This window comes from Condylostylus longicornis, unplaced genomic scaffold (genome assembly GCF_029603195.1).
Source record: "Condylostylus longicornis isolate FDR11 unplaced genomic scaffold, ASM2960319v2 ptg000135l, whole genome shotgun sequence".
NCBI lineage: Eukaryota > Metazoa > Arthropoda > Insecta > Diptera > Dolichopodidae > Condylostylus > Condylostylus longicornis.
Genome location: NW_026578103.1, coordinates 8,142,855 through 8,153,900, shown reverse-complemented (window position 1 = coordinate 8,153,900; position 11,046 = coordinate 8,142,855). Strand labels below are relative to the sequence as shown.

At 23.0% G+C, this 11,046-nt stretch overlaps 2 protein-coding genes across 4 annotated transcripts in view; both read right to left on the bottom strand.

The window, feature by feature from the left end:
• Nucleotides 1-893: 893 nt before the first annotated feature.
• On the bottom strand, nt 894-2,627 carry LOC129615411 (uncharacterized). Its single transcript, XM_055530611.1, has 4 exons — nt 2,431-2,627; nt 2,259-2,373; nt 1,608-2,063; nt 894-1,539 (listed from the first exon to the last, which is right to left on the bottom strand). Exons 1-4 carry the CDS (start codon nt 2,503-2,505, stop codon nt 1,322-1,324), a joined length of 864 nt encoding a protein of 287 aa, XP_055386586.1. The 5' UTR covers nt 2,506-2,627; the 3' UTR covers nt 894-1,321.
• A 1,143-nt stretch (nt 2,628-3,770) lies between these two features.
• The window catches only part of LOC129615290 (dnaJ homolog subfamily C member 7), a 57,003-nt gene continuing 49,727 nt past the window's right edge, over nt 3,771-11,046 (bottom strand). For all 3 annotated transcript variants that reach the window (XM_055530418.1, XM_055530419.1, XM_055530420.1), the window contains 2 exons: nt 6,854-8,151; nt 3,771-6,788 (listed from right to left, as the gene is read on the bottom strand). In XM_055530418.1, coding sequence (XP_055386393.1) covers nt 6,709-6,788; nt 6,854-8,151 — 1,378 coding nt within the window. In that variant the 3' untranslated portion in view covers nt 3,771-6,708. The remainder of the gene's footprint in view (nt 6,789-6,853; nt 8,152-11,046) is intronic.

Genomic DNA, 11,046 nt, shown 5'->3' with positions numbered 1-11,046 from the left:
GCAAAACTAATTAAGTATTTTAATAAATTAAAAGTTTTAAATTTGTTTTATTTAATAAAATTTTATTAATATACAATCTTCTAATTATGATTTTAGTCATGTTACTTTTGGCCATTATTATATATTTTAAATATACATACAGTAAAAAATAAAATTTTTTAATTCAAAATATACCAAAATTAAACGAAAAATGTTAAAATCGATTTCACCCTAAATATTTTTTTTTTTAAATTCTTACGGTCTAGTTTTATTAGAATAGTTTACGTTAATTTACAAAATTTATGTTTGTTACAAAGTGAAACATATCGAAAATTTCATTAACTTTTCAGTTAAAATAAAAATAATGCATTCAATGGATAAAAATCTTAAATTTTATACATAATTTATACAAAATGTTAATATTAAAAAAATATTTAGTTGTAATTAGAAAACTATTCTAAAATTGTATGAAAAGAAATCCTTGAGCATTGGAATAAAAATGTATATACGGTATAGAAGGGAGTGAAATCCTCAATAGCCTTAAATTATGATTAATATCATATATAGCCGTATCATGAATTTCGTTCGTAGCTCTGAAATATGGAAAATTGCGAACATCATATTATCAATTACGAATTAATAAAATTCTGCTCCGAATATTTCGTAACGGAACAATCATCAATTACGTTCGTAGTAAAAATTACCCTCAAAAGTCTACGAAAGAAATAATCACTCGTAGCAAGCAATTTAAAGAGTATAAGAATAGAACTTGAATAATATAAAGAATATAGTCGTATTAAATTTTCAAGTTTTGCTACGAACACAACTACCATGAATGGAAATGAATTCATATTACTAAAAAATTTTTTTCCAACTTTTCAAAAATATTCAATAACTGAAAAAACTGCAAAACTTTCATACAAAAAAATATTTTAAAAAATATTGAATAATATTTTAAGATATTGTATGAATATCTTAAAAAATATCCTTTTGTATGGAAATGGCTTACTGAAATAGTAACCAAAAAATATATGTAAATAAAAATTTGATAGTAGAATTAAAATACTGATTGTGACGCTCCGAAAAGTGATACTTCCATTGGTGATTCATAATCTTTACGAAAGGAATTTGTGATCATTCAAAAGACTACGTCGTAGTTATGTTCGTAATTCGTAGGATTCTATGAGTGAAATTCATGACAGATCTGATTATTTACCAAAATATATTTAATACTTAGTATTTTTCTAATATGAAATTAATCAAAGATATAATATGTACAAAAAATATTATACTAAAAAATTAGTGCGATTTTTAAAATGGCCAAGCAATTCAATTTCCTTTTTTAATCTTGTGAATTGGTGTTATATCTAGCTAATACTTTTGTAAAATATTCTCTTTCCTCATCTAAAATCCTTTCTTCCCATTCTTGTTGTTGTCGAATAAGTTCCTTTTGTTGACGGAAAAATTCTGCTTGTAATTCTTCTTGTGCTTTCTTAAAACTCGGAACTAATTGTTCTAGCAAAATTACGGTTCGTTCAGATAACGACAAACCTCTTGTATCTAAAATTAAAATAGTTTTTAGATATAAAAAAGAAAATAAATCATTTACTTTTAGTCTTTATAAATACCATTATTTCGTGGTATGTAACTTGATGAAGATGATGTTTGAAAATGTGGTAGAATTTTTATATCCATATTTTCAGTTAAATAATCTTCTGTATCATCATTTTGAAAATCATCATTTATTAAAATTTCTTTTTCTATTATATCGTTATCATCCATAGTAATCTGTTCGAAATCATCACAGTTTTCCTGATCAAACGCATTATTTGAATTACTTTCATCTTTTATGTTTTCATAATCCATGTCATCTTCGGATATTTTAGAGTTTTTTTTAGAAAATTTTTTGATAAATGTATCTATGTCTACTTTGGCATTTTCTAATAATTTTTCAAAACGTTTGTAGTGTTCAAAACGGTTGGCCATTGCTGGTTTACCTTTTTTACGTGCCAAATATGAATGTACAAAACGTAGTTTCAATTTTCGAAATTTATCTATTATTTGAGTTAAACTTCGATTGTACCCTTAAAAAAATTAATTGGGAATTTTGATTAAATTTAAACTTCAACTTACTTCTATTGAATAAACTAATTTAACAGTTTCATTTTTTAACGTTACTTTTCTCCATCATATCAAGCTTAATAGCTTGGTACAATATAATCCATACCTTTTCAAAGCAAAAGACCAAAATATATTATAAGTATGAATGGAAAACTTACCTCCGTCTAACATTTCGTGCTGAATTGGCGTAAATGCACGTACCAAATTGTACCCTTTCGTTTGGCTTTGATTTATAATACAATGTTTTTCGCATAAGTCCAATAAAAAAATTATCTACGAGTGCAACGAATTCAAATAAATAATTTTTTATTAAAAAAGCAAAAAAAAAACCTCTTCATATGTAAAACGCTCACTATTAGTCGAGTTTCCAGAAGTTGTGGCTACTTCATATCTTGCAAAACTCATTCTTAATTTTATTTTCACCTTTATTCAAACTTTTTATATATTATAAACTTAAATTTCGAAATAAAAATATATATAAAATTAAATATTTTCGCATGAAAGATTTGTTAGTGACTTTATGAAAATAAAAATATTGAAGTTTGGTAGGTACTAAATTGTCAAGTTTCATTAATGTCATGTCATACTCAAATAAAATATGCCATAATGGCGCATTATACGTGTATGTACTTACTTGTAAACAAATTTGAAAGTTGGAATGTAATAAGAAAACAATAGATGACGCTCTAAACGTGTACCTACTTAGAGTGGTTTGGGTCTAAGATAATCTTTAAAAATACATAATTTTTATTATTGACTAAACAATTTCAGTAATTTACTAACAAGAATTTAACTTAATTTTTGAAAGTTACAAAGGCAAGTTAAGTAAGTTTATGTACAAATTATTTAAGTTATACATATACAGAAGGAGTCTGGAAGGAGTATAATATGTAGTTCCATTCCAACAATAATAACAAAACAGTGTAGTTGAAAAAAGTTGTTTCGTAATCAGCTTTTGAATTCAAAAAAGGTGACGAAAATTTTATTTCTACGAAACTAAAAATTTTATGGGAAAGAACTAGAAAACATAATGAAAAAACTAAAATAATGATTGCGTGCGTGATCAGTGTGGAAATACTGAGCTTGTACATAAGTGGGCCGTATATAAGGATTGCCCAGACGGCCTCTATTTCTGCGGTTACCGTTAGTCCACCTCTTCATGGTGAAGCAAACTTGACTAATGACTTATTGACTCTTCTTTGGTGACGGAAAAAGTTGTACCACAAAACTTGCACCCTTAATTGAGTGTGATCCGATAATGGAAATAACCATAATCACTTACAGGACGCTGTTTCTCTACGATTGCTTGTGTTCAACATTGATTCCAAAATTTAAGTATTCCAAAGTATATATTATTAAGTATTTTTGTTTAATATTTTTAGGAAGTGCATTGTATTCTGCTTTTAAAGTTGCACCAGAAAGATTAAATCTTTCGTTTTATTGTGATTATGATAAACTGAAGGTTGTTCTAATTTTCGGTTTTATAAAATTGATTACTGAATTTTACTTCATAATTAATTTTAAGCATAAAAATAAAATATTGACCTGGAAATATTTTAGTGAAATAAAAAATTTTCCAAATCTTAAATGCGATAAAGGGGAAAAATTCTCAATACATATTTAAGAAATTAATACAATAGAGATACGAGTATTTACAATAAAAATCAATATTATTTTTTAATATTTATTTATTGTAGTTTACTTCCATTTAATACATAGTTACATATTACATATTTTTATTTATTTTTGAAATTTATAATGTAAATATTTCTTTAATCAGTTTTTTTTTTATTTTAAATCTTGTTAAGAATATTAAATTTTAAGTTTAATTTAATTTGAATTTCTATTTCATATCGTATTTTGGTTTTAAAGTTTTTTATCCCACAGCTGCTATATAAAAAAAAAAAAACAAAAATAACCGAAAGCGCTGAAAATTCTCAATAATATATTTCAATATTCTCAATAGAAATTATTAATTAAAAGGGATTAAATAATTGTATTTAAATAATAAAAATTATTTCCATTACATTATTGTTCTAGATATTTACATAATTACATATATTTTACGAAATATTCTGCAGAGTTAAAAAAAAAGAAAATGTGGATATAAGATAGTAAAATGAAATTCTTCTTTCTCAAGTAAATTATTATCCATATTCTGTTAGTCGTATCACTTGAGGTAATGGGATATTGTTAAAAAATTTGTTGTTTTTCATTATTGAATTTCAAGTTTCGAAATTGATTTTATTTAGAAAATTATAAAATTTTTAGAATAACAACCCCTTATGTCAAGTGTTGCAACTAACAGAATGTGGATACTTATATCAATTAATTGTTAAATAATTAAAAATTAAAATTAATTTTTAAAAAATTCAATTGTATTATTTTATTTTTAAAAACATACTTTAATTTTTTTTTATTTATTGGGAATGTAATTAAGAAATTTAATTATAAATAAAAACCCTGCAATTATTCAATAGCGTTTCAAATCAATTTGAATTTAGCTATTCTAGAATTTCATGTAATTTCATTCAAATTAATATGTTATTAATTATTTCTTTTATTTTTAATTCAAAAAATTATTTTTTATAAATATCTTATACATATTCATTTATTGTGTTTAACATACTAATTTTGACTATCTTTTATTTCTTTAGTAAGTATATGTAATTTTTATGTAGGTTTATAAAAATTAAATTGTATAGTAAGAATATTACTTTATCAAATTAAAAAATTATAAAACTTAGAAAATTATGCAACTAATTTAATTATCAAAATCTGTAGCAATCAGTGATCAATAGGTAGGTATTTTTTATATTTTTAATTAAAAAAAGTTGTAATTTTCTTTTGTTTTACAATATTAATATAAAAAATTATTTTTATAATAGTTTTTTACAACAAGTTTAACGAACAAAAAATTATATACTTAAACACTTTTGAATGAAATGAATAAAACAGAAGAGGTCACTGTTTTGAAAACCCAATTTTTATGTGTAAATATTTTTTAAATACATACATTTAAAATGAATATGAGTGTTTACGCATAGTATCTAAAAGCTCCCTTCAATCATTAAATTAAAAAACAATTTAAATTATATCACTTCATTGCGGTAATTGCTTTAAAGCTAAATCACTTGACATTAATAGAAAAAATTTTGAATAAAAATAAAATCGGATGTTACAACTTCACAGAAATGCTACATACAAAATTGATCTGTTTTTTATTAAAACTGATTGAAAAATACATAAAATAAAATTTTTTATTAATACGAGCGCAAAAAAAAGGGTAACATCCACAAGGCGTTAGTCACGAAATCATGAAAGGAAGTAATACTTTTCTAATTCAAACATAATCATAACCTACGACCTCAGTGACTGAAAGAATATGCATCTTCATAAATACTCATTTTAAGTTTTACTCACTTCTTGTACAATTTTTAGTTTAGAAAGTTTTAAAATAACTCTGTTATTGAGTTGTATTGAAAGTTAATATTTTCAAAAATATCTTGAAATCACTTTCAAAAAGAAAAGTGACAAGTATTTTGAATCAATTATGAATATGAGTAAAATAAAATAATGTTTAGTTAAAGTTTTAAAACAAGATCAATTGAAGTACAAAATTTGAAATTTAACTTTTTAATTTTATAATAAATGTTCAAGAATTTTTGTAAAATTAAATTCATGTATAATAATTATTTATTTAGCTTTTCTTTCTACTTTGACATTAAATATTTAATTTTAATTAATAATTTTTATAGTTCTAATAACTTTTCAGTAAAGTTAACAGTTTTTTTTATGATCTACAAACAATACGATTAGATTTTTGTGTGATTTAGTTTCAGTTTATGGAACAAAACCAATTTTTGCAAAATATTAAAAGTTCCTGGTTTCTTATATTGTTAAATTTAGCTAAAAAGATTTTTAATTGATGAAATAATATAGAATTTAACAAAAAATGGAAAGTGATTTTAAACTTGATATATTGCATAATTTACTTTAATATTCAGAAAATTTACTAATTTTAATTTTAAAATAGTAATTTTAAATTAATTTTGTGTTTAAATAAAAAAAAATATTTTGTGTTTTTTGTTTTAACTTAAACTCAATATTATATTACTTTCTTTGAGACCAATTTTTTTTTAATCATAAATCTTTTGTTTTTATCATACAATGATCCTTTTAAAAGAAAAGCAAAATTATTAAAAATTTGAATCCATTGACTTAGGATTTTCACTTTAATATAATCAAATCTATAACTATTGCTCTTGTATTTATTTATTTTATTTTTGAAAAAGCTTATCATTAAAAAAAAACCCCTTCTTATCACTGAATTTTTTATTAATCCTCACTAAAATCTAATAGTTTTTTTTTTTTCATTTTAATTTTCCTTTAATTTTAATTTTCCTTTAATTTTAATTTAATGTTTATTTTTAAATTGTTTTAAAGATTCTATAAAATTGAACCAAATAATTTAACACTAATTTTACACATTATATATAAATATTTATGTATATAATTATATACACTTATTCACATATATATATGTATACATAATATAAAATTCATATTTATTTTCGTTTTATCAATTATATGACGTAAATGTTGAATTTATTTGAAGTGAAAATTATAAGTTTCTGGACCACCATTAGTAAAGAAGAATGTTTGAAACATTTGATTTGGATCAAAACCTAAAAAGAAAAATAAAAAATAATTGAAAAAAATTCTATTAACATATTAAATTAATTCAATTAACCTGTTGTTTCTTCTTCCATATCTTGTCCACTATCATATCGCATTTTCTTTTTTGGATCTGATAAAACAGAATATGCTTCGCCAAGCTCTTTAAATTTAATTTCTTGATCTTTTTTATCCATTTCTGATGAATTAGCATGACGATCTGGATGATGTATAAGTGCTTTTTTTCTATATGCTTTTTTAATTTCATCATCTGATGCATTCTTACTAACACCCAATATTTTATAATAATCCTTTTGTTTTGATTTTTTTAATGCAAATTTAGCATTTTTTAATAAATTTTTAATTTCTTGTGTTTTTTGTATTTTTAAAGCAGCCTCATAATCTTTAACACATTCTTCATATTTTTCCAATTCACTATAACATCTGGCACGTAAGAGTATAGCTTTTAAATATTGTGAATCAATATCTAATACTTGAGTACAATCAACAATTGAATCACGTAAATTATTTATTTTAGAATTAACTAATGCTCTATTATAATATAATTTACAATTCATATTATTATTTGATGGATCAATTTCCAATGCCTCTGTATATAATTGTAATGCTTCACGAAATTTACCAGCTTTAAATGCATTTTTACCCAATTCTTTTTTATCTTTTAATTTTTTTAATTTTGTACGCATTTCCTTTGCATTTTTATGATCTGGATCCAATTGTAATGTTCGTTCAAAATGTGATATTGCTTTATCAAAATTATCTTGATAATACAATATTAAACCACGTACATAAATAGCATCAGCTGATGTTGAATCACATTTCATTGCTGTTACAGCAATATCAGCTGCTTCATCTAAACGTCCCAAATATGTTAAACATTCAGCTTTTGATATCTTATATTTAATACATGCTGGTGATATTTTCAAAGCTGAATCTAAAAAGAATAAAGCAGTACGAAAATTTTTCTTTGCATAATTTTGTGAAATTTTCTCTTCAAAATTTCTTAAATGACCGCAATTAACTTCTTCTGTTTTCAATGAATTGTTATTTTCATAGATTTCTGAAAATTTTTTAATAGCTTGTTCAGTACCAATATAATCACCTAATGCTAAACAACATTTTGCTGTTCTTATATAACCCTTTTCAAATTTATCATCAAGTGATATTGAATTTCTTGCATCAGATAATGCTGCTTTATAATCATTTAACATAATATGACAAGCTGAACGATTGCCATAATAAGCGGCTGTGTCCGGGCATAATCTTATAGCTTCCGAATATAATCTCAATGCAGTTTGATAATTTTGAGCTTTATATTGGTCATTTCCTTGATTTTTCTTTTCTTCAGCAAGACTAAAATTAGATAAAGAAAAATAATTAAAAATTAAATGAATAACTAATTAAAAATAATATAGAATAATAAAAAAATATTTAATTTAAAACAGAGTTTATTACATGCTTACAATATTTTAAATTAATAATTTTATTAAAAAATTATATTCTGAATATAAGTACAAGAATTTTTAATCAGTTTGTTGACTGCTTCATAAATAAATGTTTTTTCTTTGCTTTTAATTTTTTTTTTTTCGTTTTTGAACTTCTACACTGAAAATTTTCCAATGTACGAGTATTTCTTATTTTTCTCTATTATAAGTATAAACAATGTAAAATAATTTTAAAATGATTGCACAAATCAATTTGTTATTATAATTTTGTACGCTCCCGTCCGCCTACAGGTTGGCATTCAAGTTCGGTTGAAAATTTACTTTAAAAATAATACAAGGGAAACAACTTCTTCGCATATTAAATAATTTTTTTTTAAATGGATTTTTCTTCTTTTGGAGTAGTTGTTTTATAGTACAACAGAAATTTTAATTATAATTTTAAATGGAAGAGCAATTCATTGTATAAAATTAAAAAATGCAATCTTAAAACAAGCGCGATTATAATAAAGAATATTTTTTTGAAATAATTTTCGCAATGCTTTATTAAAATGAAACGAATAATTTTAGAATATGATTAAGGGTTTAATAAAATTAAGTTTGTAATTACAACATTTGTAAAACAAACTGATAACTGACTTAATCATAGAAACAGAATTTTTGTATGTTCTCTAAAGAATGAATTGGAAAAAATCATGAAAATTTGAATACCAGACTGATTGCAATTACATATTTCTAATTCCTGGAAATCAAAGCTCGCTTGATTATTATTGGAGCTATTGTGGACTTAACGTGATTTAGATTTGGGACATAAGCAGTTTATATACGAATGAAAATATAGATTCGGCGCAGAATAGAAAATCAATAAGACCTTAAATTTAAATTTGGTCTGTATTTTGCACTAGAAGACTTGAGTACGAAACTAATATTGTGAAATAGAACAAATTATGCTCAAAAATTAAATATTTTTCCAAAAATTTAAATTTCTAACAAAAAACGTCAGTTCCGACATAATTTCAAAATTAAAATTAATCATTATTATCCATTTTAATTAGAAATCATAACAATTAATCTTAATCATCAACTTATGTAAGTTTTTTTATTAACATTAAAAAAAAATTATCATTTAAATCAAGAAAAATAAGCAAAATGATGACGTGTGCCTTACCTACTTTCTAAGAAAACAAAAAAAAATCATTTTTTAAATTTCTACCTTTTTTGTTCTTCTTCTTCAAAAAAAAATTAAGAAAAATAGAAAAAGGGAACAATTTTCTTATGAAAATTTGTTACAAGGTTGTTGAATTCTTTTTTTTTAATTTCACCATTAAACAAGTAATTAAAAACTCACTTAAGCCTAAAAGGAAGGGCGAAAAACAATAGAGAATAAAATATAAAATACAAAAATAATTAAATAATAAATTTTTATTTCTAAATTAATTGCGGCATCTTAAGTTCCACTTTAAGCACTAAATGAAATTTTTATTACTCTATATTATACAAGAGAATAATTTGCTTAAAATAAAAATTGTAATTGTTAAAATGAAAATTTAATTTAATTTTTAGTGCTAGAATTGAAATTGTTTTAATTATTTTTTAAATTAATTTTAAAGTACAATATTACACAGCTATTATTCTACTATAAAGTGTCTTCTTAAGTTCTAAGGTCTAATTGGAAAATGATACTTTTACACACAAACTTTCATTTTCTATATTAACTGTAGAAATTAATATAGAGAATCGTTTAACAATTTTGTTATTTAGAACAACGTTTTTTTATTGAATTGGAAAAAAAAATGCAATTGAATTTTATTTGCTCTCAATAACTATTTAATTGCATAGAAACGCAACAATAGTAGCAGTAGCAGCAGCAGCACCACCAGCAATTAAAATTTTTCTTTTAAAAGCGATGTGAACGAACGAAATGCACGAAATACAAAAAAAAACGAATTGCATCATCAATTTTATTATCGGATGAAATACAAAAATATTCAAAAAGATTTTAAGAACAAACAATTTATAATTTAAGTATATGATGACGGGTGTATGTGCAAGGTTAATTCATTATTGTTAACATAAATTTTAATTAAAGATACATCATCCATCCATCCATCCATAAGAGATCAGTATAAATTTTTTATACTAAATTGTCTTAAATATTAATATTTGTTCATGTTATGTACAAGTATTTTGTAAATATGTACATACATACATGATTAAATAACATCATAAATAAAATTAGTACTTATACATGTTTTATTATTACTCTTTCATTATTAACTCTTGTATTCAATACTCATTCCTCGTACAAGTATATTTGCGGTAGGTTTGTGCGGTAAACAAGTATTTTTGGGGTAAAATTAAAATCCTTTAAAAAAATATGGAAAAAATCTTTTTTTTCATATTTCTTTTATCAATAAGAGAGCGAAGAAGGTACGTTCTGCCGATGTTTATTGTATAAACTTTATGGTAATTGTGAGTGTGGATTAATAATTAAATTTTCAAAATATTTCCAATTAATTAGTTTTATTATTAATTAACACTTGAATTCTTTATAAATTTTTCCGAATTATTTGAAATTTCTGCTATACAAATTATATAAGTATGTGTAATTGTTATATTTTTTAAACTTAATTTTCTTCACATTGAATGGATTATTTATGCAAACAGGATAAATTTTTATAAAACAAAATTTTTTAAAAATTCGGAGGAACTGTGCGTTCTACTGATAAAGCATAATATCGAACTGCATATATTATGTAAGACCGTTATATAAACTCTCAATATACCATAATCAGAATTACCGCAT